General features: G+C 41.4%; 1 protein-coding gene across 6 annotated transcripts in view; it reads left to right on the top strand.

Annotated features, from left to right (window-relative positions):
- Positions 1-3544: 3544 nt before the first annotated feature.
- The window catches only part of LOC100577332 (GATA-binding factor C), an 84082-nt gene continuing 60300 nt past the window's right edge, over positions 3545-27326 (top strand). The window contains exons 1-2 of one of the 6 annotated variants that reach the window (XM_026442316.1): positions 3545-4203; positions 10087-10684. In XM_026442316.1, the coding sequence (XP_026298101.1) occupies positions 10498-10684 (187 nt within the window). In that variant the 5' untranslated portion in view covers positions 3545-4203; positions 10087-10497. Of the gene's footprint in view, positions 4204-7268; positions 9937-10083; positions 10685-27326 lie in introns of those variants that run through there. The other 5 variants (XM_026442315.1, XM_016913668.2, XM_016913667.2 and 2 more) reach the window with 5 other exon arrangements.

Genomic DNA, 27326 nt, shown 5'->3' with positions numbered 1-27326 from the left:
AGAAGATGCGGAAGAACGAAGTTGGTGGATCGAGTTACTTTAAACTGGGTCTCATAACAGTGTCACCGATTATAATTTGATCATCCAAGTGTAGTATTTCGATTAAACGCTTCGATCTTGGCTTACCCCACGTAGATATTATCGATCTCGTGTACAATTTCCACGATTTTTATTCCGTCTCGCCTCGGGATAAAGTTGGAAGACGATTCGTTTATGAAACACGTAGATAGATGGAAAGCAGATTTCCAATTAGTTGGCTCGTCCAATTTCAATAATAAAAGTTAAGAAGGTTGAGAAGAAGATGCGGAAGAACGAAGTTGGGGGATCGAGTTACTTTAAACTGGATCTCATAACAGTGTCACCGATTATAATTTGATCATTCAAGTATAATATTTCGATTGTTCTTCTAAACGCTTCGATCTTGGCTTACCCCACGTAGATATTATCGATCTCGTGTACAATTTCCACGATTTTTATTCCGCCTCGCCTCGAGATAAAGTTGGAAGAATGGTCGTAGATCAAGTTGGAGAGAGGGAGGGGTACGTGAGTCTTCCGGGAGCCGAGATATTGACGCCGATTTATTATTCCGGATGAAGGTGGTACGTGGGACGAATAACGGAGCGGTCGCTTTGGAATAATCGGAAATGGCTCCGTTCGCCGCTTTAAGGTAATTAACGGAGGGAGAAAGGGCGAGGCAATTTGGAGAATGGAAAGTGAAAGCTTGAAACACCCGCGGAGTACTTCACGTATGATTCATCCCGATTATCCTCGAACAGAGAGAGAACTCTTTCGCCATTATTATAACCCCTTGGACATCGATTTTTCGAAGAAGATGGCAAAGTAGCAACAGTGGTAGTGGAGAAATCGGAGATGCATAGCATCTCTCCCTCCCTCCCCTTTCCCTCGATACGTTAGGAGGAGAGATGCAGGGAGAGACGAGTGCTCTCGAGACGAAAACTACGAGAGGGACAAAAGAGAGAGGGAGGGAGAGAGGTGGGAGAGAGGGGAAACAAGAGCGGTAAAAATGAATCGATAGGCGGAGTTTTTCATGACGCGGCGCTAGAGGCGCCGGAGGGTGGGGGCCGCGATAGGCGGAGTCAGGCTGATTTAGGGCCGCCATTTTGTGACAATGGGCGAGAGGGGGGGCATGCCTATCTGATTGGCTGATCTACGGACTTCTCTCGTCCCGAACAAGCTTCTACAGATTGTTCGGTTGTACTCTCCTCGCCACTCGGTACTCACCCAGCCACCCGGCGACCCGGCAACGCCGCCAACCCGTCCGCGTCCCTTCTACCCCCACCACCGTCCCGCCACCCCCTCCACTCCGAGCGCCGTGAAAGCGAGAGACACGCGTCCTTCCCGCCACGGGAAGGATCGAAACCGCGGCGGACACGGCCCGAACCGGGCAACCCTTCCTTCGTCTTTCCCTCCCCACTCTCTATCGCTCTATCTCTCTCTCTCGCTCGCTCATCGAAAAATCGCTTTTTCACGGAGAAACCGTCCTTCGAATTCGATCGGTCGAGTCGCAATCGAATCTGACGGACGAGGAAACGTTATATTCCCGTTCGCGGATCGAGATAATGGCGCTATCGGATCTACTTGGCTAACTTGTAACGCCGGTCGATGCACTTGCTCTTTGGATTTCGGAGGTGAGGGGGGGTATCTTAATCGTATCTCATCTAGATAGGAGGGATCGAGATCAGGGAACGCACACCTTCGTGCGTCTTGAATTTCTACGTTTTTCAAAGAGATTCAGAGAGAATTAAATGGAACTCGATGGATGTTTCTGAAAATATTTTTAACTGGGAGAGATTCGTAAAGGGGAAGGCAATTATCCGGATTCGGAACAAAATTCAATGTTGGCGAGGGAATTTAATGCAGTTCTCACCACCGATTGGCAGATACCGGCGGCCCGACGCTGCCAAATCGTTCCATCGGACAGCGCGCGCCACGGCTGCACCCACCGGGCCTGCTTTGAATACATTAATAACCCCGGCCGACTCGGGATATTTGCACGACAAATTTGCGCAGATCCCCGATAAACGTCTAACGTAACGCGGAAAGTGTTTTACAACGCGAGGGGAGGGGGGAATTTATAAATATTTGCCCGCTGTAAATATCATACGCGTCTTCAACGACGAATTTTTTGGCACGATTCTTCGCCAAAGATCCTCCATCTCTTCCCGTGTTTAAAGTTATCAATCTTTTGGTTGGACGGTGTCGATGCTTCTCGTCCATATTTCAAACAGTTAGAAAAAAATGTATATGCATCGTTAATATTTTTTTGTAATAATTGACTTGAAATATTCAGATCGGTGGAGTTTGTAGAGTGTTGAAAATAGTGGATAAAAGATCGAGGACATCTTGGAGCAAAAAAAAATACAAGAAGGGATTCGACTTCACTGAGATTACTAAGATTTTCTCTCTGAAGTTTCGTAAAAATATCTCCCCCTCCCCGGGCCGGTGAAATGGAGCTTATCGAACGAGCGAATATTATCTAGATCCCGCCGTTAGCCAGGGAGGTGTTGAATAATTCCGTCGGATCAGTGCGCTGATTTCATCGTTCAACCGCGTTGCGATTGTGTGCGAGCGCGTGCCCTTGCACGCAGCAGGTGTACGAGTGTGTGCGCGCGCGTGTGTACGCGTAGCAATGAAAGAGATGGCTTCCGCGATCGGCCGACCCAAATTTAGATCGGATCGAGGAAAACGGGAGGGCACGGCGCGTGCCCCGCGCCAAGATCACCGCCACGATAGAACGCTTTCAACGAACGCCTATCGAGCCGTAATCTGACTCAAAAATTTGCTCCGTTTAACTCCTCTCGTTCGATCCCCGAGTGGAGCGACTCATTTCTGTCATGCGAGGATGATAACGAGGACCGATGGATGCTCGTGCATCGAGAGAAACGTTTTTCCATAGTTGGAAAAATTTCGAAATATAATCTGAGAGAGAGAGAGAATTAACGAAGAAGGATCGAAAATCGAAGCGCTTAGAAGAAACGTATGCAAAGCATTACAACACGATACGCGGAGTTTAAGGATCAAATTTCGTCCCCAAGTTGGGCGGTGGGGATACGGACGATATACGCGGGAGAAATGGCCGAGCGATGCAACTGGAATAAAAGCCGCGCGCCGTGTATTCAGCGGGAACGTGTTAATAAATAAACGACGAGCGGCGAGCCCGAATCATGAACTCTAATCGCGAGTTTGTCGAACGCATTAACCCGAAATCCCCGAATTCTCTTTTCACGCTCGATTCGAGTGTAAAGAAGCGGCCCTAAAAAGAGAGGGAGAGAAAGAGAGAGAAATCTCGGAGCGAAAAACAAGGGGCTCGGCATCGCGGAAAAAGGAGCGTCGCTAGGGTTCGGCGAGAAAGAAGGGAGAGGGCCGGTGTTGACAGGAGAAGCGACACGCGAAACGCGGCTGGGTCGTTCTCGTCCCGTTGGGTGGTGGGGCGCGAGTAAACGCCCGCTAGTAGGTTGGTCCGGCGTTGGGTGGGCGTGGCCGAGCGGGGCCGAGGCGAGGCGATGTTTGCCGAGCATTGACGAGCGCCGGTGAACGCGAGGGGAACGTCGAGGCCGGTGTTTTCGTTCGCCTTAGTTCCGCGCCGGGTGCCACGACAGTCGCATCGACTCGAGTTTACGTGCGCGCACGCGCGTGTTTCCAAAAATCTTTCTCTCTCTTTCTCTCTCTCTCTCTCCCTCTTCGTCTCCCCACCCTCGACGCGGATCAACCAGCCGACCGAGAGAAAAACAGACGGCCAGAAGGAAAGCAGGGGGAAGAACGCGGAGACACGCGAACCACCTTTTAAAACCATCTCCACGGGTTTCTTCGAGCGAAGAAAAGAGAGAGAGTTCTCGCCAAAATTTTCCCGGCACGCTTTTCCGCTCGTTCTTCCGTTCCGTTTTTTTTTTTTTTTTTCCTTCCCTTTCGCCGCGTCTACGTCCAACGCCTCTCGGACTCTGTTTGTTGTCTCGGGCAAGAGAGGACCACGGGTGTACCACGCGCGCGATAGACACGGGCCACTACCTATTACGCCTTTACTTGCTTGCTACGCGCGGGTACCAACCGAACGCCACGATGTGCTGTGTGTGTGTACAGTGCAGTGTCTTCTTGGTGCTAACTTAGTGATTGAAAGAATATTTGAAAAAAAACACGCCCTCGAGACGTCGCGCGGCGACTTATCGGGATTGATAACAGTTTAAGGTAAGCTGTTGTTTTGGATCGTTACGAACGACCGCCGTTAAACGACACTCGTCATATTTACATATTATATATTCGCCGTTTAAAGCTATTTGCGCAGTGTTATTCGTTCGTTCGCGAGTGTGATGTTAAAAATTCCCCCCCTCGAAACCGACTTTTTTCGAACGGTTAGAAGTGAATTCGATACGAAGCAACGTGATATTTTATTTAAAGTTCGAACAGAAATTTCGCTCGTAATTGGATTTCTTTTGAGATCGAATCGTGAGATTAAGGTAATAATCCTTATTTCTTCTCGTAGAGAGTGAAGTGTGTCTCGTTTAGGATTATCGAGCTTAATCTTTCAGGCAGGAAAACTTGGATTCCTAACTCTCTCTCTCTCTCTCTCTCTCTCGAACACACGAGATAGATATTTTCCTTAGAAAATCAGGTGTCTCTGACGAACCAAAAATCCTTTTTTATTGGGAAAGGTCGTTGACCAGAGGTCGAAGAAATTCGTCGTTCGCTTTTTGGAGTGGGACGGAAAGATGGCGCCGACGGTCACCGATCTTCCTCCTCTCCGCCCTTTATCTTCCATCCCCGAAATAACATGGAATCTCGACCTCGCTCGATGGAATCTTTCCTTTCTCTTATTGCGAAAAATTTCAAAAAATTCATCTGTATAAATATATAATATAATTCTTTCGCCTCTTCGACAAAGCTCGATATTCGATATTCACGTTTCAAAGAGAGAGAAAAAAAGAAACGAACAGATGTTGAATCTTCTCTCGTAATCCTTTCGATTTCTTCCTCTCGAGAGAGGCGAGTTTTTCCGATCGATCGGGGGGGGGTGGGAGAAATTATTCCATGGGAAATTAGAAACCCGACGGGCGAAATAATACAAGTTGGTTACGCTTGGTTGCATAACGGTTCGTTCTCCTCCTCGTGAAAACGGCGGAGGCGCGGTGAAACAGGCGCAGTAGATCGACGGGCGCCGACGGTCCAGGTATTCCGCCAAGGGGTATATTATATATTATCCGCTGGCCGGGGGGTTTTTTCCTTCCTTCGGGGAGTTTTCCTTTGTTCTTGCACGACTGCCGTGGTGAAAACCCATTGACGCGTAACTTGAAATTGACGTGTTGGCCGAGCAGTGTCAGGTACGCGCTCCAGAGAGGGAGAGAGGGAGAGAGGAGAGGCTTTTACGAGGCCTAAAAATTGCCGTGTCTAACGTCTGACCTTAAGGTGCAAGCTCTTCTCTCTTCTTTTTTTTTTCCATCGATTACTCGACCAAGGACGAGTGGTTCGATCGGTGACGTCAGCCGGACGATTCGAATGGCTGAAAGTGTTGCGTGGTCTCCCTTTAGGGGATGAGGGTGATATCGTTTTTCGATTACGCGCGTATTTCGTTTAACAGAGGAGGAGGGTAATAGGATTTTTCTTTTCTTTTCTCTTCTTTTCGTGGAGATTCGAATTAGGTGATAAAGTATGTACTCTTTCTACGAAATATTTAACATTTGCTATAAATAATAATCAGAGGATTGTTGATAGTTTACGTTCAGCGATCTGTGTTTAGAAACATATGGCAAAGTGTACGCAATTAATGAATGAACGATAATCGGGAACGTGGTCTCTTGTGAGTCAGGATGATTTTATTGGAAAAGAAATGTTGCACGGTACAGAGAAATATTCTTTTTTCGTGAAGCGATTAAATTCATAGAGTTCGATCGATCTGACAGTTTGCTACTATTACCGTATCCGATAAAAAAGGAGAGGAAAAGAGAAGGAAATACATTATACATTTTAATTCGATAAAAGTATCGCATAACGATGATATAAATAGCTCGAAAATTAATTCAATGTTAATCCATATATTACTTTATTATTTTAAATATTTGTATATTTTTGCGAAATTGTTTTTTTCTTTTTCTCTCACTGTTTACGATTTTCTCGAACTTTATCCATTACGCGGGTCGCGAACACGCGAATTAACCGAGTTAATCCATTAACTGTTACGAGTTAAAAAAAATATATATATATATATATAAAACTGGAAGATGGAAGGTTGAAAAAAAAAAAGAAATTAAATTACTCGGCGCAAAAGGAAGGGAGAAGTCGAGAGTCGGTCGAGAGAACGAGAAACTCGATGGGTTTGGTGAGGAAAATCGGCGGGTGTTCCCCCCAGCAGAAGGGAGAGAATATCGGGTGGCAGTTTGCGCGGCCTATAATTGGTAATTTGCAAGTATAATAAACGGCCGCCGGTTTCTGTTTTCATTTATTAGCCGCGAAATGCCTCCGCTTATTAGCGCAACGATGCATTGAAACCTCGACTCGCTCGTTTCTTCGCGATAAATATTCTTTTCGTCGGCGAAAAACGGTGTGCCGTGATGCCTCCTCTTACACGGCCATCCAGCGATTCTCTAATAGAATTTTTCCGTAATTACCCCATTATTGTCGATTTCTTTTCGACCCAGCAGTGAATTTGAATCGGGGAGAGTTAAGTTAGTTTCGAACGAACGTGTTTTTCCTTCTTCGACCGAGAAGAAAGAGAGGTTATGTTTTATGCTCGAGGATAAAGTTTCCATTTTCGCTTTTCTATCTTCGTTTCTTTTTTTTTTTTTTGGTCTGTTCGCGATTAGATTAGAAAATTTGCCGCGTTTAAACGTGGAAAATTGTTCTTGTCATCGGTAGATTAATCGTCGTCGAGAAGGATATTATATACGATACAACGCCATTGTTTTCCATTTACTAACGATAAAATTATCGGCACAGCTAGATCACGAATAAGATTTTCAGAATATAAAAATTCTCGGTAATAACGGATGTGTAATAATTTACGCGTATTTTTTTTTCATTGGAAATCTTCGAATCTGGTATTTCCCATTCCGACGATAAATCCGATTCTTTCTAAATATATAAATTATTATAGTTCGAATCCTTTGCAAAACAATCGATAGCGTAGAATCCTTTTTATCGATCGCTGTTATTTCTGTTTCCATTTATTACGAGAATATATTCGTTCGCATAGAGAAAAATCTTAACAAAGTTAACGAGTTAGACGTTTCGTGTATAACTTACGTTTTTCAGAAGTACTTTCTTCGAATAAATCGTTTTTTCATTCTTCTTCTGGATATCGTATTTTTTTCTTCGATACGAGCTCGATCGAGTTCAATCCGACGGCTAGAAATCGTACGCGTCCTTTTCTTTATTCATTATTCCACCTTAATCATCTACATATTCCTATCACAGATATTTTCTTAACTAATGCCTTTATACTTTGATTCATCTTCGACGAGACACTTGGAGGTTATGTTCAGATCGATAAAATTACACGAAACATAACGGCTTACAATTACGCGTTTTTCACGAAATTCTCTTAATCCTAGTTGTAGCAGCACTTGATCTTTAATCAACGATCATCGTAGTTTATATTTAAATCTTCTAAATTATCACAAAACGTTAGGACGATCACCACGCGTTATTCTTAGGAACGACAATTGCATTAACCAATCCGCTAAGAGGTTACGGTTTAAGGGTCTGGATTCATCTGTCACTAGACGAGAGCAGATAGATGTCTCTCTCAATTTTCTCTAGGGATATTTACCGCGAATTGCGCGTGAATATATTTCTTTCGCGTGGAAACGTTGGCTGGACTTTGCCCGAATTTCAAGATTGTCCATCGTGTTGCTCGTGTCATCGGCGCGTGTGTCATCGGTGGTGATTTGCTCGCACGCGTAAAACGGACGGCCGTTTTTGGACGGAACAAGATTAACTCGAATCTCGATAAGATTAGTCGACGCGATACGTGATCGGTCGGCTCGCCTCGATGGAGATGTTTTTTTCGCCTCGATGACGTAACAGCCAAGCTTCCCGCGATAAATCTCGAAACGAAAATTTGCGACGGGGGGACGCGGGAAATAGACTTATAATGTATAAGTGTAATGTACAAGTTTCTCGGATGGAAGTTCACCGGGGGATTTGGGTTGGATATTTTTCGGAGGCGAAATCTTATCTGTTCGGTCGATAAGTCGAGATAAGATTCGTCGCCTCGCATCCTTTCGCGATTCGATGAAATATCGTGGTTGCTCGAAACCGCTAGATAACCATCTATTTTTGGTGATTACTTTAACGGGGGGTAGGGATGCAGACTATGAACAGGGTATTGAACGATAATTCGATTTATATAATAGAGTTGAATTTTCATTCGTAGTGTCTATTTGGATATTTGAAATAGATGGTTTTATTTTTAGAGGTTAGCGTTCGGCGTTAGTTTGGTTAGCAATTGTTTTTATAATCTTCTTGTGAACGAAAAGACAGTTTTCGGTTATCGATCTTTGCTTATCTCGTTAATCTAAACTCGTGCAGGCCCACGACGCGAAGAAGTGATCGATTGTTGAAAATAATATCTCGATCGTCTTTCCATCGATCTATTAGGTTATACATTTTTACGAGACATTATAAAAATAAAATCCTCTCTCGATTTCTTCCTTCCTTCGAGTGTCAAACTGTCAAATTCGAGATTCGTTTTTCTCTATAAATAAAAAAATAAAAAGAAGGGATAGAATTGTATAGATCTTTCGTGGATAATATCATTTAAAAGAGCTCGCGCAGAAGATTAAAAGATTATAGTTAACATTCACGGAACAAGCGGATTAAACGACACTTTACTACCGTGTAACGTATAAATTGATTTTAGATTGCCTTCTTAATTCTACGGGGAAAAGGAGAAGAAAAAAAAAACTATCGATTGAAAAGAAAAGAAAAACGAAAAAAAACAGAAGTAAACGACAGCTCGTCCAACGCAATTTGATTGATATTCCTCGCTCGTATCTGTAATCGTATTCCGGACGTTAGCTCGATAACTCAAATAACGGAGTCGCGATGATTTAACGTATAATCGAACGAGAATAGAAGAGAATCGAAGCAGGGTCTTTCGTTCTTTTTCATCCTCCTCCCGTCGTAGCTTCGTAGTTGGCGGTACTGTATCGGCACTAATAGTTGTTGCTAATCTTCCTTCCTTCCCGCAAAAACGGTCGGAAAAATTATACGCATCGAACGTATAAGGAACGAAAAATGAAAAATTAAGAGACGGTAGCGGCCGATGTTTTAATCTTATCGCGAGGCTTTTCGCGTTTAATCTTATCGGATCTCGAGTATTTTATTTGCCCCGGACGTGCGTTTATAATTTTGGAAGTGTTCGGCCTCTGTCGCCAACTGCATACGTATATACACACACGTATATACACTCTCCTCTCAAACTTGGAAACTTTTATTCCGATCGAAAGCGATAAATTTTTTTCCAACTTATTCCAAATTGATAAATTTTCAGATTGACAGTCAGAAAGGGGGGGGAGAGGGAGGAAATAATATTTCGGTTGGAAAATTTTCCAACAGGAGGGAAGTGTGTTTCCACCTCTCTCCTGGTTTCGGCCATTTTCCCATTTGTTCTCGTATCGGCCGATCGAGAGGGGTCCCTTCGGTTGCGTCACCGATGACCTTGATCATCGGCCGCGCGCCGCGATCGATAAAACGATTTCGTGCCACTTGATCGCGGAGCGGGATCGGTGTCGTTTCGAAACCTCGTTTCGGGTCCGGAGCTTGTCCAATTAACGCTAGATCTCTCGCCACGGAGATCGGTTATCGGTGATCGCGGGTGAGTTTCTTTCCCTCCTGTTTATCGATCCCTCCACCGGAAGGAAGGAAGGAACAACGGAAAAAAAGAGGAAAATTTCTCGTGAAATAAGAATCCTTGCTCCTCCTCTGGTAAGCCTTTTTCAAAGAGGAAAAAATGATGCGAAACCCGGGTTTTTCTCGAATTATTCTTTACTTTCGACTTCTCGAACGGAAGGACAAATGAATTTTGTTACTATTCCTTTCTTTTTTCTTCTTCTCTGTCTCCTCTTGTTACAGAAGGCGGGGTCAAAGACAGACGCGATTATCCTTGGATCGTGAACGAACCGGTGAAGGGAATCACCTATGATCTCCCCTCGGAGGAGAGGCCTGACCAGGACCACCACCAGGCTTCCGGCAGAGGGGCACCTCCGTTCCTGCCACCGTTCCTAATCCCTCCCTCCCTCCCTCCCTCCCTCCCTTCCTCCCTCCCCCTTATTCTCCCCTGTTTCTCGCGGCGCCCCCACCTCCTCCTCCTCCTCCTCCTCCTCCTCCCGCTCCATCCTCCACCATCCGTCGCCCGTGGACGTCGCTCCCCGGGACGGAGGAGCAGCGCACGCCGGAGGAGGTGATCGTCGACCCTCCCCCCCCCGTCGAGCATCCCGCCCCGCGGGACAAAGGACGCGGCAAAGAGTTGAAGAGGAGAAGAAGAGGATGGACATGAGCAGCGAGTCGAGCGCGGCCAGGTGGTACGAGCCACCTAGGTCCACCCTGGAGCCGCCCTCGGGGGGTGCAGGAGTCGCGGGAGTCGTTGGAAATCCGACCGATTACAGGGGTTACTACCCGCACGCGGGGCCGACCGCCCATCACCCCGCAGCAGCGGCCGCTCACTATGCCCACAGTAAGTAGTTTTGGAACATTTTCTTTTTTCCCTTTCTCGATCGTTGTATCGTCGCTCTCTCGGTGTATATGATTCGTACGATTTCGCAAAGTTTCTTTCTTGATCTAGTGTTATTAGTATTTCGTATATATACAGATATGATTAAGTAATTTTGGAACATTTTCGAAAAGTTTCTTTCTTTCCTTGATCTAATATTATTATAGTATCATTGCTTTCGTATATATGCGGATATGATTCGGAAAGATTCTTTCTTGATCTAGTGTTATTAGTATTTCGTATATATGCGAATATGATTTTGAAAATTTCTTTCTTTCCTTGATCTAATATTATTAGTATCGTCGCTTTCGTGTATATGCGGATATGATTTGTATGATTTCGGAAAGTTTCTTTCTTGATCTAATATTATTAGTATTGCTTTCGTATATATGATTCGTATGATTAAGTAATTTTGGAAAATCTAGTGTTATTAGTATCGTCGCTTTCGTATATATGCGAATATGATTCGTACGATTTCGGAAAGTTTCTTTCTTGATCTAATATTATTAGTATTGCTTTCGTATATATGATTCGTATGATTTTGAAAATTTCTTTTTTTCCTTGATCTAATATTATTAGTATCGTCGCTTTCGTATATATGCGAATATGATTCGTACGATTTCGGAAAGTTTCTTTCTTGATCTAATATTATTAGTATTTCGTATATATGCGAATATGATTTTGAAAATTTCTTTCTTTCCTTGATCTAATATTATTAGTATCGTCGCTTTCGTGTATATGCGGATATGATTTGTATGATTTCGGAAAGTTTCTTTCTTGATCTAATATTATTAGTATTGCTTTCGTATATATGATTCGTATGATTAAGTAATTTTGGAAAATCTAATATTATTAGTATCGTATTTACTTTCGTATATATGCGAATATGATTAAGTAATTTTGAAAAATTTTCGAAATTTCTTTCTTTCCTTGATCTAGTGTTATTAATATCGTCGCTTTCGTGTATATGCGGATATGATTTGTATGATTTCGGAAAGTTTTTTTCTTGATCTAATATTATTAATATCATTGCTTTCGTATATATGCGGATATGATTCGGAAAATTTCTTTCTTGATCTAATATTATTAGTATCATTACTTTCGTATATATATATATATATGATTTGTAATTAAGTAATTTTGGAAAATTTTCGAGATTTCTTTCTTTTCTTGATCTAGTGTTATTAGTATCGTTGCTTTCGTGGATATGATATATGCGGATGGATATATGCGGATATGATTCGTATGATTTCAGAAGATTTCTTTCTTCCCTTGATCTAATATTATTAGTATCATTGCTTTCGTATATATGCGAATTCGTATATATCATTCGTGATAAGTAATGATTAAGTAATTTTGAAAAATTTTCGAAAAGTTTCTTTTTTCCCTTGATCTAATATTAATATCATTGCTTTCGTATATATGCGAATATGATTAAGTAATTTTGGAACATTTTCGAAAAGTTTCTTTCTTTCCTTGATCAAATATTATCAGTATCATTGCTTTCGCATATATGCGGATATGATTCGTATGATTAAATAATCTAATATTATTAGTATCATTGCTTTCGTATATGTGCGGATATGATTAAGTAATTTTGGAACATTTTCAGAAAATTTCTTTCTTTCCTTGATCTAATATTATTAGTATCATTAGTTTCGTATATATGCAGATATGATTCGTATGATTTCGGAAAGTTTCTTTCTTCCCTTGATTTAATATCATTGGTTTCGTATATATGGGGATATAATTCGAGACGTATTTATATAAAACGAGAGTTATACTCATGCATAATGTCGATTGGATTGGGTCTCAATAAAGTTGAAACGTGATAAACTTGTGTTTGAAAGTTTAGGTTGGTTGAAAAGAATCTTGAAATGTTGAAATTCATTTTAATAATTTTTTTTCTTTAGGATAGGATCGATATATATATATATATAGGATACGTATTTTTTTTTTTTAAATTAATCTCTAAGTTAGTTAGCATTCGTGAAAGAATTTCAACGAATTCGAGTTTAAAATTTGTACCCGAAAAGAAACTTACTTTATACTTTTTTTTTCACGATTGATGGTAAAAGGTGCGGTCGGGATTTTGTTGTCTCGATTGTACAGGATGTTCGGTAAATCGGCTCGATAAGATATCGGTCCACGTTCACTCACGAAGGCAAATATCCCAATACGTTGCGTGACCCCGTATCTTATCTTCTCCTTCGCCGATTTCTTCTGTCTTCCCTCCGATAAAAAAAAAAGAAAAGAAAAGAACAGTAGAAGAAGAAGGAGAGAAGACCCACACAATCGGTCGATAAGAAGAAAACCGTTCTTCCGAAATTTTCTTTTTTCTAGAATAAAATAGAGGTATTTCCACCCCTTCCAACGATCCCTCGAACTGCCATGGACGCAAGGGGATGGTTGAAACGCGCGTCGACTGGTTTTTCCCTCGTGACTCGGTTCAACGGTCGCTAATGGCGTCCTCTTCTCCAGCTCGTTAATTACGCCGCGGTTGTTTAATTATGTCGTCTTGTTCGAAGGCCGACCCCTTGCCCTCGCCACCAGAAAAGAAAGAAGAGATATTGGTTGAAAATTCCCTCTCCTCTCTCCTCTCGCTTTAGATTAAGAATTTTTTCCAATCCTTCTTCGAAGCGTTCGAGATTCAAAGACTCTCCGAATATTGAAATTTATCGTGGAACCGGATCCATCGTTTTCCAAATTTTCTCTTCGAATTCGTCCAAATCTTTCTTATCGATCCACGAAACGAAACGGAAAGAATTTCTAGAATTGGTCGATCATTAAAGAGAAAGGTTGAGCTTGGGCTCGCGATCCGCCGCCGGAAGTGGACGGAACCGACGGCCACGAGTCGGAAGGCGATCGAAGAACTAACTCGGTTTCTCGATCCCGAGTTCGGAGGACAATCGAGCCTCGATTATCCACTTTCGAGCACGCGACCGCCAAAACGCCTTCCCTCTCTCTCTTTCTCTCTCTCACTCTCTCCTTATACGTGGCTCGACACCTTTGGCGATGAGAATGAGTGAGAAACATTTCATCGATATTCTCCCAAACGAAATTCCTCATAAGATTAATAATCTTACTAATTAATACTCTTTGCGCATTATATATATGTATATATTTCGTAACTTGATTTCTCTTCTAATAAACTTCTCTACTCTTTTTACAGAAATTATACATGGCTTTGCTTCCTTCGCGCCGTTTAATTTTTTCTTCATTCGCAACTTCTTGATTTAATATTGAAATATTTGCAAAGAACTCGACGTTGATGTAAGAAATTAGCTACACTCGACGTACCTAAGCCCTAAGGGTTTAATTTTCGAGAACAATGTGCATTGTACGATCTCTTCTATAATTCCATTTTACATATACATACATACATATACACACAAGTTGATCCGTACAACTCGATTCTCCTTTAGGAGGCAGAGCGCGCGATAGCGCGTACGGTCTAAGTAACGCCGATAGTTCTCGGTTCTCCGTCGCCTGCCAAGCGTGAAAAAAGCGGAGGAGTATCGCTCGAGGAAGAGAGAGAGAGAGAGAGAGAGAGAGAGAGAGAGAGAGAGAGAGAGAGGGAAGGAAAGGGGGCACCAAAAAGTGGACGAGGAGGCCGCCACTCGAAACTCGATACAGCCGGTCGGATCTCCGGTCCCTGGAACGCGATATCCCTGATTCTCGCCGACGCGCATGGATCATACTCGGCCCTCTGTTAACCCGTGCTCCGCTAAAAAACCGAACCCCCCCTCTCCCTAATCGGAATCAAATCTCTATCTGTCGCTGGGCTGCCTTCTCCGCGACTTCTTTACGACTTCTCTCTCCTCCTTTTCTTTCTCTCTCTCGAGGGAGAGATCTCCCTCTCTTTCTCTCTCGAGGGAGAGATTTCCCTCTCTTTCTCTCTTCTCGAGGGAGAGATTTCCCTCTTTCTCTTTTCTCGAGGGAGATATCTTCTCTTTCTCTCTTTTCGAGGGAGAGATCTCTCCCTCTCTTTCTCTCTTCTCGAGGAAGATCTCCCTCTCTTTCTCTCTTTTCGAGTGAGAGATTTCCCTCTTTCTCTCTTCTCGAGGGAGAGATTTCCCTCTTTCTCTCTTCTCGAGGGAGAGATCTCCTTCTCTTTCTCTCTCGATGGACATATCTCTCTTTCTCTCTTCTCGAGGGAGAGATCTCCCTCTCTTTCTCTTCTCGAGGGAGAGATCTTTCTCTCTTTCTCTTTTTCGAGGGAGAAATCTCTCTCTTTCTCTCTTTCTCTTTTTCGAGGGAGAGATCTCTCTCTCTTTCTCTCTCGAGGGAGAGATCTTTTTCTCTTTCTCTCTCGAGGGAGAGATCTTTCTCTCTTTCTCTTTTTCGAGCGAGAGATCTTTCTCTCTTTCTCTCTTCTCGAGGGAGAGATCTCTCTCTCTTTCTCTCTTCTCGAGGGAGAGATCTTTCTCTCTTTCTCTCTCTCAAGGAAGAGATCTCCCTCTCTCTCTCTGTCTCTCTCGAGGCCCGCAGAGAGGAGGCTGATGACCTTTTGACACTGGAGGAGTCTGCTCCAGAGATTCTTCACGGAGAGAAAGAGAAAAGGAGGGAGGAGAGTAATCTTATCGCCCTCGATTGGAAACGATGTACCTGCTCTTCTTCTTCCTTCTCGTCCATCGTGTAACGGTACACGTGTTTTGACAGGTGACGGCGGAGTATGGATCCATATGGCGTGTGTGAATTCGATTCTTCTTCTTCTTCTTTTGGTTCTCAGTTTGAAATCGAGAGGAGAGTTTTATCAATGAAAATTGGATACTTTTTGCAGGAGGAGGGGATTGATTTAACTTGGAGAAGTTGGAGAAGGAGGAATTCTCTTGAAAGGCGTGTTTGTTTATTTTTTGGTCGGGAGTTGGGTAGAAAAATGTCGGGTCACGCGTGAAGGGGTGAAGAATTTCTCTCGAGATCGGATCTCAATTGATCGGATCTCGGAATCGGTGGAAAAATTCCTTCGAGGATCCTTTAGATGTTTCGTTCCTTTTGGAATCCGATCCACCGAGTTTCTTCTTCCAAATATTTTTGGATCATTCTTCGATATGTTCTCGTGTATCGATTTTTTAATTCTAAAATTTTCCAATCCACGCGATCTTGGTAGATAAGCGTCGAGAGAAAAATTGTCAAAATTATTTCAAAATTAATTTTCAATTCGGAATCAAAGTCGTTCGAATTTTGGAACTGTTCGTTGGATCTGTGATCATCTTTGTTCATAAACAGACTTTGTACTTTCAAGTGCTCGATTTTTTCAAAGTTGAAGTTCGAGGAGGATATTCCAAATCTTTACAAACTTTAAATTCGTCCAATCAGTCGGCGTCAAAAGGATGTTCTTGTCCACGAATGATCGTTTCGAGACTAATTTCGTAGCCAGAAATTTTCCAATCCTCGTTATGCTCCTCTTAACTTTGCAAATTTGTAATTTATCATTCAAATATTAGAGCCAGTGTTCGGACAATGACTCCTAAGAATAGGTTTCACACTCAAAATCGAGTCCTTTCTTTTTACTTTCCAAAATATACGACCTTGTCAACTTTTAATCTATCATATCCTTTCTTCTCAGAGCCTGACCATTCTTTCAGGATAGGATACTTCAAAAGCAATAAATGCTCGTGTCCACGAATGATCGTTTCGAGAGTACTTTCACACTTGAAAATTGTCGAATCCTTCCAAACATTTAATCCAAATCTCAGAGTCCTAATCACTCTTCAGTCAACAATCCCAAGAGGATGTACCTGTTCATGAATGATCGTTTCACCCTCCAAAAATTTATCAAAGTTCAACTACTCTTTGGCCAACGATCTGAACAGGATGCTGTCTTATGAATGATCATCCAAATCTCAGAGTCCAGTCAGCTCTTCAGCCACGAATAATCGTTTCGAGATTAGTTTTATACTCTTTAAAAAATTGTCGAATCTTTCCAAATTTTTAATCCATCACATGATTCTCAGAGTCCAATCATTCTTCGATCAATAATTTAAAGAGAATTCTTCTATCTATGAATGATCTCAAACTAGCTACAGTTTCATCTTCTTCAAAAAATTGTCGAATCTTTCTTCTTAACTTTCCAAAATCTTTACACAAATTTTCCAAACTTAATCCATCATCAAAATCTCAGCCATGAATAATAAATTCGAGACTAGTTTCATATCCTTTAAAAAATTGTCGAATCTTTCCAAACTTTTAATCCATCACTCGATTCTCAGAGTCCAATCATTCTTCAACTAATAATCTCAAATAGTCTCAAACTATCCATAGTTTTATCCTCTCCAAAAACTTTTAATCCATCAAAAGTTTGGAAAGATTCTGAATCCCAGAATCCACTCTTCAGACAACGATCCCAAGAAGAGACGAATCCTATCATCGAATGATCGTTTGGAGACTATAGTTTTATACTTTCCAAAAAATTGTCGAATCCTTCCTGTATTCCTCTTAACTTCAAAATCTCTATACAAATTTTCCAAACTTAATCCATCATCCAAATCTCAGCCACGAATAATCCTTTCGAGACTAGTTTCATCATCAAATTTTTAATCCATCATCTAAATTTCAGAGTCCAATCACTCTTTAGTCAACGATCTGAACAGAATGCTTCTGTTAACGAATGATCGTTTGGAGACTATAGTTTCATATTCTCCAAAAAATTATCGAATCCTTCCTCTTAACTTTCCAAAACTTCTAAATTTTCCAAACTTTTAATCCATCATCCGAATCTCAGAGTCTAATTACTCTTCAATCAACGATCTAAAGAGAATTCTTCTATCCACGAATGATCTCAAACTACCCCCAGTTTCAAATCTTTCCTCTTAACTTTCCAAAACTTCTACAAACTTTGAATCCATCATCCGAATCTCAGAGTTCAACTACTCTTCGACCAATAATTTAAAGAGAATTCTTCTATCCACGAATGATCTCAAACTACCCATACTTTCATCCTCTCCAAACTTTTAATCCAAATCTCAGAGTCCAACCATTCTTCAGCCACGAATAATCCTTTCGAGACTAGTTTTATACTATTTAAAAAATTGTCGAATCTTTCCAAACTTTTAATCCAAATCTCAGAGTCCAATCATTCTTCAACCACGAATAATCTTTTGGACACTTTCTACACAAACTTTGAATCCATCATCCGAATCTCAGAGTCCAACTACTCTTCAATCAACGATCTAAAGAAAATTCTTCTATCCACGAATGATCTCAAACTATCCACAGTTTCATCCTCTCCAAAAAATTGTCGAATCCTTCCAAATTTTTAATCCAAATCTCAGAGTCCAATCATTCTTCAACCACGAATAATCCTTTCGAGACTAGTTTCATACCCTTTAAAAAATTGTCGAATCCTTCCATCTTCTTTTTTAATCCACCAAATTTCAGAGTCCAACCATTCTTCAGCCACGAATAATCTTTTCGAGACTAGTTTCATCCTCTCCAAAAAATCTTTCCAAACTCTTAATCCATCATCCGAATCTCAGAGTCCAACCACTCTTCAACCAACGATCTAAAGAAAATTCTTCTATCCACGAATGATCTCCAACTCTCCACAATTTTATCCTCTCCAAAAACTTTTAATCCATCAAAAGTTTGGAAAGATTCCGAATCTCAGAGTTCAATTATTCTTCACCCAACGACCCCAGAAGAAGAGACGAATCCTATCCACGAATGATCCAAATTAACTTCACACCCTTAAAAAACAATCCCTTTAAAATCTGTCCAAAATCTCCGCACAACCCTCAAACCCTCTGAATTTCTCAAAAATGGTGCCACTCTCCAACCGCAAACGGAGATCCTAGAAGGATGTTGCCGTCCCCGAGTGATCGATGGCCGAAACGAACGGTGAATCGGGGGCGTGTGGGGTGGAGAAAAGAAAAAGAGAAGGGAAAAAAAATAAACAAGACAGGCGGATGGATAATGCACACGCACGCACACGAAGAGGTGGTGGTTGCGGCAGACAGGAAGGAAGCGCAGCCAACCGCGAAGCCGCCACGGGCCTCTCTCAGAGAGGTGCATACGTAATTGCAGGCCACGCGGGAGGCGCTGCTTTTGTAGGTTACCCCTCCTCCTCCTCCCTCTCCTCCTCCCTCTCTCCTCCCTCGGTGCGTGCTTATCTCGCCCGTTCCATCTCTCGCCCCGAGTTTTTCCGTCGTCCACCGCCACCATTTTTCCCTCTCGCTTTCCTCTCCCCTCCCCCTCGCTTAATTGCTCTATTTACCCCCCTTCTCCTCCTTCTTCTTTGCGATTCACGAATGCGTGAATCGATACCTTGGAGAAGAGTGAGTGAGAGAAAGAGAGGATGGATGTCGAAACGAACGAGGGAAAAAGAGAATTGCGTTGATTTTTCTTTTTTCTTTTTCTTAGATATTAGATAGAGTTAAATTTAATTGGTAAATTTTGGTATTTAGATTTGATACTTGTTGTCGTCTTGTTTAGTAGGAATTTTTGGGGCGGATTATTCTTGGAAATAATAAAAAGTTGTTTTGATTGTGGAAAACGAGTGAACGAGTTTATTGGATTTTACTGGATTTAATGGATACTTGGATCTCTAAGTGTTGGAATTAATAAGAATAATATTCGGATCTATAATAGCGAGATCCAAGTTAAACATATAAATAAGTATTCTAGATCGAATATCCAAAAATTCGTGGATCTGTCCAAGTAAAAGCATTCGAATAAACTAAACTGGTTAAGCAATTCCAAATATTCCAATGGAATCTATATACTCGAATCTATACAAATGGAAGTATTATCTTTCGGGAGAATAGTAGAAATATTCAAATAATATAAAATTTTATCGTCCAATTATTCGAATTTAAAGTAATCCATCCAATTATCCGAATCCGTATACTCAAATTCGAACAAGCGAAGGTATAGCTTTATAAATCTGCTAAATATTCGAATATCGAAGTGACGAGATTTCAAATTCAATATCTCAAGTTCGAGCAAGAAAAGGCCTGATACGAATCTAAATTTATCAAATATTCGAGTATTGGAATATGCTTGCTATCCAAATAAATGGACAGCAAAATTTTATTCATTTCAAACATTCTACTCGAATCTGTTCGAAACATCGAGATATGCTCGAATAATAAAAATTTTGTCAAACGTTCAACTCGAAATCGTCCAATTATTCGAATTTAATTTAAATCAAAACTAGGAATAAAGATATATAAACAACTATTCAAATCAAAATATACATATACATCTCGTTAAAAAGATATACTAGCTCCCCATAAACGAGCAACGTTAAATAACGATCATCCATCAAACAACCGATTCAAAATCGTCCATTATATTCGAATCTATCCAAATATCTCGAGATCTGTACTGCTGAAGCGAGTGAAGGTTTCTTTGAAGATGCGCTGATACATCGAGGTCTCGTTTAGAGCAAGTGCTTCTCTCTCCCTCCCTCTCTCTCTCTCTCTCATTCGAGAAAGAGAAGAGGATCCACCGTGGTGCAAAACGCGCGACCGCCGCCATCTTGCGCAAATGCACACGCCAACCGAAGGCGGAGCCTCTCCCCAGGGCTCTCTCTCTCTCTCTCTTTCTTCTCGCCAGCCTCTCTCTCTCTCTCTTCCTCCCTGACGAGAGAGAGAGAGAGAGAGAGAGAAAGAGGAAAGTATCGCGGGCGGCAGATGCAGCTCGCGATGCAGCAGCCTCGCCGCGATCAATCTTATTCCTCGTTGTTCCTTCCATCTCTCTCTTCTTCTTCTGCCCAACAGGGCTCTCCTCGGTAGCCCTCCCCCCTCCTCTCCAAGAAGATGTCACGATTCGACGGCGTACAGGTTGCGAGGATTTTTTTTTTCTTCTTTCCTTTTGAAACGAGGAGGTCAGCCTCGATGGATCAGACTGAGCGATACACTTTCGATCGTGGAATTTTCGATTCTTCAGAGAGAAGAATCTTTCTTCTTCTTAAATCTCAATGGAATGAATCTCGAAGTTTTTGGCGAAATGTTCCCTTATCTTTTAATTCTTTTTCGAAGAGAGAAGAAGTTATCTAAGAAGCGTAAGCTCGATATACTTTTACAGGGGATAATTCGGAAAATTGAAAAGTAATGGTCGATTTTGGATCCTCGCTCGGGGGGCGAAAAGCCGGATAGCTTGGATAATTGGAGAGGGAAGAAGGAGGAGGAGGATCGACGAAGCGTATCCGGGGGTTGAAATTGCATGTTATTACAGAGAGGGCATGGTGGCGAAATGAGACGTTATTTTCTCCTGGAATTTCGTATATACCGTGAATCTTATTAAATCGGCAATACCGCTCCCCCCCCCCCCCCTATCTCTCATAATTCGACGATTTACGACGTGCGCTCGCGATTCTCTATTCCACGTAAAATAACCGTCCTCGATCCCTTCTCTTTCTCTTTTTTTCACGTGTCCTTAATCACGGTGGACGGGAAAGTGAACTCGAGGGCCGAAAGGAACGAAGCTGTTGCTCCGTTCGATGAACCTAACTCGCTCCTGCCCTCTGTCGGTAACCGAAACGATGTGCGCTTTCAACCGTTGCCGGTTAATCGGTTTGAGGTTAGGTCGATGGATGGCTTAATCGTGGAAGCCCGTCGGCCTAGCGACGGCTCGCTCGGTAAGGAGGAGTAGAACGACGTAACGAGGGAATAATTAGCCTGGAGAAGAAGAGGGAGAAGGGAGGGGAGGAGTTGGAAAACGAGGATCTTGGAAACGAAGAATACCAACGAAGAGGGAATAATAATTCACGCGATTTCCTTTCTCGTCTCTCGCGATTCTCTCTGGTGAATGAAATGGCCGGCCGCCGCGATCTCTGTGAATGGAAAGAGAAGAGGGGAGAATCAATTTTCTTCTTTTCTTCTATCCTATAATTCGAATTAATTCGAAAATCGCCTTTCCTTTTTCTCTCTCTCTCTCTCTCTTCAAATATTTATTTTAGGTTTCTTTCTGTCTTTTTCCGTCTGTACACGTCGATAGGGAAAAGCTCTCGTCCTTTGAAAGAGACTGGTCGCTTTGAATCCTTTGAATCGAGTTCTCGACGCCTGTCCACGAAAAAGGAAAAAGAGTCGCTCGAGGCAGCGTAATTATTCGAAGTGGAGGCCGAGCTTTGATGTCGAATGTGGTGTGACCCGAACCGGGCGTCATGAATCGCGCCACTTTTCAATTCGCCCGCGCGCGATAAAATTCGTCGCCCCTGGAAATTTTTTTTCGACTCTGGGTTGAAATAAAGATCCTCCTATCTCTCTTCTCGAAAAATAGATAGAGAAAGAGAGTTGGTACGAAGAAAAAATTTCAATTAACCAACATCTAATTCCATCTTTTTTCCTTCCTTCCTTACCCGCGATCTTGTTTACCGATCGAGCGGTTCCAACGAACCTCGCCGAGAGATAAAGAAAGCAGACTGTTCCCGATTCTTTCCAATTCGGTATTATCGCGCCCACGTAGAAAACGAACGATGAAAGAGCAGGATTACTTACTTCCCGTGCGAAAACAGAAGAGAGAGAGAGAGAGGCGGATATATCCAGAGACGGCTCGATTATCATATTAACAAGGAGGAATGCGTTGTACGGGGCGAGTGTGCGTGACTTATTGGTTCGGAATATTTTCACAGCGCGTGGGCGTAGTCTGAGCCGAGGGAGTCGTCTCGATCGAGTAAGCGATTAATGGATCCGATCTAGATCTCGCGGTATTATCGAGGCCCGATCGCTAGTGTATATATATATATATAATACGACTGTGGAGAGAGAGACCCCTCGAGGACGTCTGGTCTAGTCGAGAGGAAATATCGAGTTCCTTTGAAATTCCTTCCTGTGGAAAACAGGTTTCGAAACGGCTGATTTCGTTTTCGTTTATTTTATTATCCGCTTATCGTCGCCGTTGTCGCTTCCCCTTTCTTATTCTTCTTCAATAAGAATCCTCCCCCTCCCTTTCGAATTATATTTTTCGCGCCTTCGCTCGAAACAAGTTTCAAGTGAAAATTATCGTAAACTTGGTGGAAAAATTTCCTCTTCCTTTCGAGGAACGCAGAAGATGTTATTATTATTGATATTGGAGAATGATTTAATACTTGCTCTCGAGACTTTTAACTCCAACCAATTTCCTTCTGGAGGGTTGTTTTCGTTCGAGAGAATCGTAGTTGGGTTCGAGGAGAAGAGGAATGGTCGGAGGAGAGGAAAGGCACGAAAAAAGGCATCCGCGCGTGGAAAAGCGGCGCCATATTAGAGGCGACCTGTTTCGAAACGACCGCCTTGGGAATCGACGCCTAAGGAGCTCCTCGAGACCGCCTTAATGAGACGCTCGCTCCTTGCCTTTTTCTCCTCTCTCTCTCTCTCTCTCTTCCTCCTGTCTCCCTGTTTGTTTGCCAATCTTCCTCGGCTAAATTCACGCGACACGTAAGAATATAAAGAATATAGGAGAGGAGAAAAATTTTTTCCACGCTTCCACGCGCGAGAAAGATTCCGTTCGAGTCGATTTCTCGAAAGTTTGCAATCAATGACGGAATATGAAATTAGTGGAATAAATATTCTGTATATTATATACGAGATGATTATAATCACGGTTAGATCGCAGAGCATTTATCAATCATTTTTACTCTTCGTTCCTTTCCTCTTCAGATAGATCCGGAAAAATTTTCCTCTCTCAGGAGAAAAGAGACGACAGAGTCTCTTTAGGTTGGATTTTATCGAGAATTTTCATTTTCAAAGAAAAAAAAAAGAATAAGAAAGAAAGAAATCCTTCTCAAGCTCGTCGACACGTTTACACGCCGATGGACGAATGAGCAACGGCGCCCCATTCTCGTTTCGACTAAGAGGTGCCCGTTCATTCGTTGGACGCCCTCGAAAGGGTTGCGAGCAGCTCGAACGAGGAGGAGACGACAAAGGGGAAGGGGAGGAAGGAAGGAGCAAAACGAAGGACGGAGCGCAAAAAAGGAAAGAAGGGGGGAGAGAAGTAACAGGATGATTAAATATTCCTCTCTGTTCCGAGTGTTCTTATCCGCTGGTGAATATTAAAAAATTACTTCTTCTTCTTCTTCTTCTTCTTCTTTTTTTCTTGGAGAGAAAATTGGTTTCGCTCACTTTCTAATGCGGCAGATCCAATTACAGGCGGGGCGTTCGATTAATTGCATGACAGTGCAGCTGCGATATTACGTTTCACGCTGCTAAATTTGGACGACTTTACGCGGATGCGCGGATGTCGATCCTGACGCACTCGCCGATTTTAAACTAGTTAAAAGAAGGGGAAGGGGGATCTCGGTTCTATTCTTGAGAATTTTTGGTGGAGGCAGAGATGTATCCTTGAATTCTAAATAAGGTGGACGTAGATGGCTCGATTAATGATTTCAGATGTACGCACGATGATGTAATATAATCGATCGTAAAACTTTTCTTCCTGGTCGAAAATAATTTAATAAAGATATTGTGAATGTAGAAACTTTTGCCACGATTGTTCCAAGTAACAGATGGACCAACAGATTAATATTAATTTCACGTACGTAATTTTTGCAACAATTTTTTTATACTCTTCCTCAGTCGAACGAAACTTTTCCTCGCCGTATAAATAATTTTAAATAAGAGGACAAAATACAACTGTCAAAAATATTTATACGAAACTTTATATCCTTGCTTAAATAATTCATAAATGAAATAATTCCTGAAATAATTCAAACGTGTCATTTCTAATCCACCGCGATAAAAATCACTAAACTTGCCTTCCTCCGCCACGAGAACCCAACGAGAAAGACAGAGAAAGAGAGACAGAGAGAGAGAGAGAGATATATATATATATATAAGGAACATTAAGTTTGGAATACTGCAATGAATACAAGCGTGACGACTCGAGGCTCGAATTAACGCTGCAAGTGATTCGAGGGGCGAGGGGGTGGAGTTTGGCAAAACATTGGCTCGTTATCGGCGGCGTATGCCATCCAAGATAAATATCGACCCCCCTCGTCCCCAACTTTCGCCCCACCGAGTCGAAGCGCTGCGCGTTTCGCGTATCGCCTCGATCGCCATTCTTCAAATCTCAATAACCGACGAATTATCGTCTAATTACGGGCGGTGGGGGGCGGGGCCAGGAGAGGCCAGGGGAGTCGAGGGGAGCGAGAGCGCGGCGGGGGCGGGAGAAGGAGGAGGAGGAGGAGAGGCGGCGCGGGAAGGCGCGCGCGTCGGAAGACACGGCGGGCGCAATTAAGACGTCCGCGGCAATTAGCCGGCTTTACGATCGGCTCGCGTAAAACCCGATCATTCCGGGCACGCACGCACGCACGCACGCACGCACGGATCAGGTTCTTTCTTTCCCTTCCCTTCCCTTTGCCGGAACGCTCCTATTTTCGATCGCGGAAAGAAGGCATGTAAAAGAATATAATTGGAATTGGGATCGGTCGAAAATCGAATCGAGCAGTAATATCAGTTCTTTGAAATTCGAAGATTTCTTTTTATTCTCGGTTCAGGGATCATCCACACTCGTGCTCTATTCTACCTGAAATTCTTCAAATTCATTCCAGAATCTACTCTTGCGCCTTAATGATTATCTGGTAATTCTGTGGGAAGAAACGTTGCTAAAGAATAATACGATATACTATTAAAAATGGATTAGAAAGGTTTAAGAATGGAAACGCGGAAGAATGATAGAATAATTTTAAAAATTGATAATATTAAAAAAAAGACTAAAACGAGGACTAGGCGTGATAAACGTTATTTCACAGTGGTTCGAGAATAAGAATAATATAATATAATATTAAAAAACGATTAGCGAGATGAGGGTCGATTAATTATTTCAGCGAGAATGTCGAGCAGCCTTAACAATTACTCGATAATTCTATGGAAACGAATACGTTGTTCGACAGTCGAAAGAATAATATTAAATAATGATAAAAAAGAATTAATTAATTATTCTAGAGAGAATGTCGAGCCCCTTAACGATTACTCGATAATTCTATGGAAACGAAAATATTTCGCGGAAGAATGATACAATAATTTTAATTATTATCAAAAATTGATAATATTAGAAAATCACGTGATAAACGTTATTTCACAGTGGTTCGCGAAAGAATAATATAATATAATATTAAAAACGGATTAGCGAGTTAAGATTAATTATTCTAGAAAATATCGAGCACCTTAACGATTACTCGATTCTATGGAAACGAAAACTCGTTCGCGGATGAATGGTACAATAATTTTAAAAATTGACAATATTAAAAAAAGGACTAAAGCGAGGACTAAATATAAACGTTATTTCACAATGGTTCGCGAAAGAATAATATAATACAATATTAAAAAAGAATCGGTGAACTATTATTCCAGCGAGGATGTCGAATAGATCCTTAACGATTACTCGATAGTTTGATGAAAATGAAAAAATTTGCTCGACAGTCAAAGAATAATATTAAATAATAATAAAAAAGAATTAATTAATTGTTCTAGCGAAGATATCGAGCCCCTTAACGATTACTCGATAGTGTTATGGAAACGAAAGTGTTGCTCGAAAGAATAATATTAAATAATAATAAAAAAGAATTAATTAATTGTTCCAGCGAGGATGTCGAGCAGCCTTAACTCGATAATTCTATGGAAACAAAAATTCGCGGAAGAATGATACAATAATTTTAAAAATTGATAATATTAGAAGAATATTAGAAAATCACGTAATAAACGTTATTTCACAGTGGTTCGCGAAAGAATAATATTATATAATATTAAAAACGGATTAGCGAGTTAAGATTAATTATTTTAGAAAAGATATCGAGTTTCTTAACGATTACTCGATAATTCTATGGAAATGAAAACGTTGCTCGACAGTCGAAAGAATAATATTAAATAATGATAAAAAAGAATTAATTAATTGTTCTAGCGAGGATGTCGAGCAGCCTTAACGATTACTCGATAATTCTATGGAAACGAATACGTTGTTCGACAGTCGAAAGAATAATATTAAATAATGATAAAAAAGAATTAATTAATTATTCTAGAGAGAATGTCGAGCCCCTTAACGATTACTCGATAATTCTATGGAAACGAAAATATTTCGCGGAAGAATGATACAATAATTTTAATTATTATCAAAAATTGATAATATTAGAAAATCACGTGATAAACGTTATTTCACAGTGGTTCGCGAAAGAATAATATAATATAATATTAAAAACGGATTAGCGAGTTAAGATTAATTATTCTAGAAAATATCGAGCACCTTAACGATTACTCGATTCTATGGAAACGAAAACTCGTTCGCGGATGAATGGTACAATAATTTTAAAAATTGACAATATTAAAAAAAGGACTAAAGCGAGGACTAAATATAAACGTTATTTCACAATGGTTCGCGAAAGAATAATATAATACAATATTAAAAAAGAATCGGTGAACTATTATTCCAGCGAGGATGTCGAATAGATCCTTAACGATTACTCGATAGTTTGATGAAAATGAAAAAATTTGCTCGACAGTCAAAGAATAATATTAAATAATAATAAAAAAGAATTAATTAATTGTTCTAGCGAAGATATCGAGCCCCTTAACGATTACTCGATAGTGTTATGGAAACGAAAGTGTTGCTCGAAAGAATAATATTAAATAATAATAAAAAAGAATTAATTAATTGTTCCAGCGAGGATGTCGAGCAGCCTTAACGATTACTCGAA

Source organism: Apis mellifera, linkage group LG8, assembly GCF_003254395.2.
Source record: "Apis mellifera strain DH4 linkage group LG8, Amel_HAv3.1, whole genome shotgun sequence".
NCBI lineage: Eukaryota > Metazoa > Arthropoda > Insecta > Hymenoptera > Apidae > Apis > Apis mellifera.
Note: the sequence above shows the minus strand (reverse complement) of the source record. Positions and strands in the feature narration are given on the sequence as shown.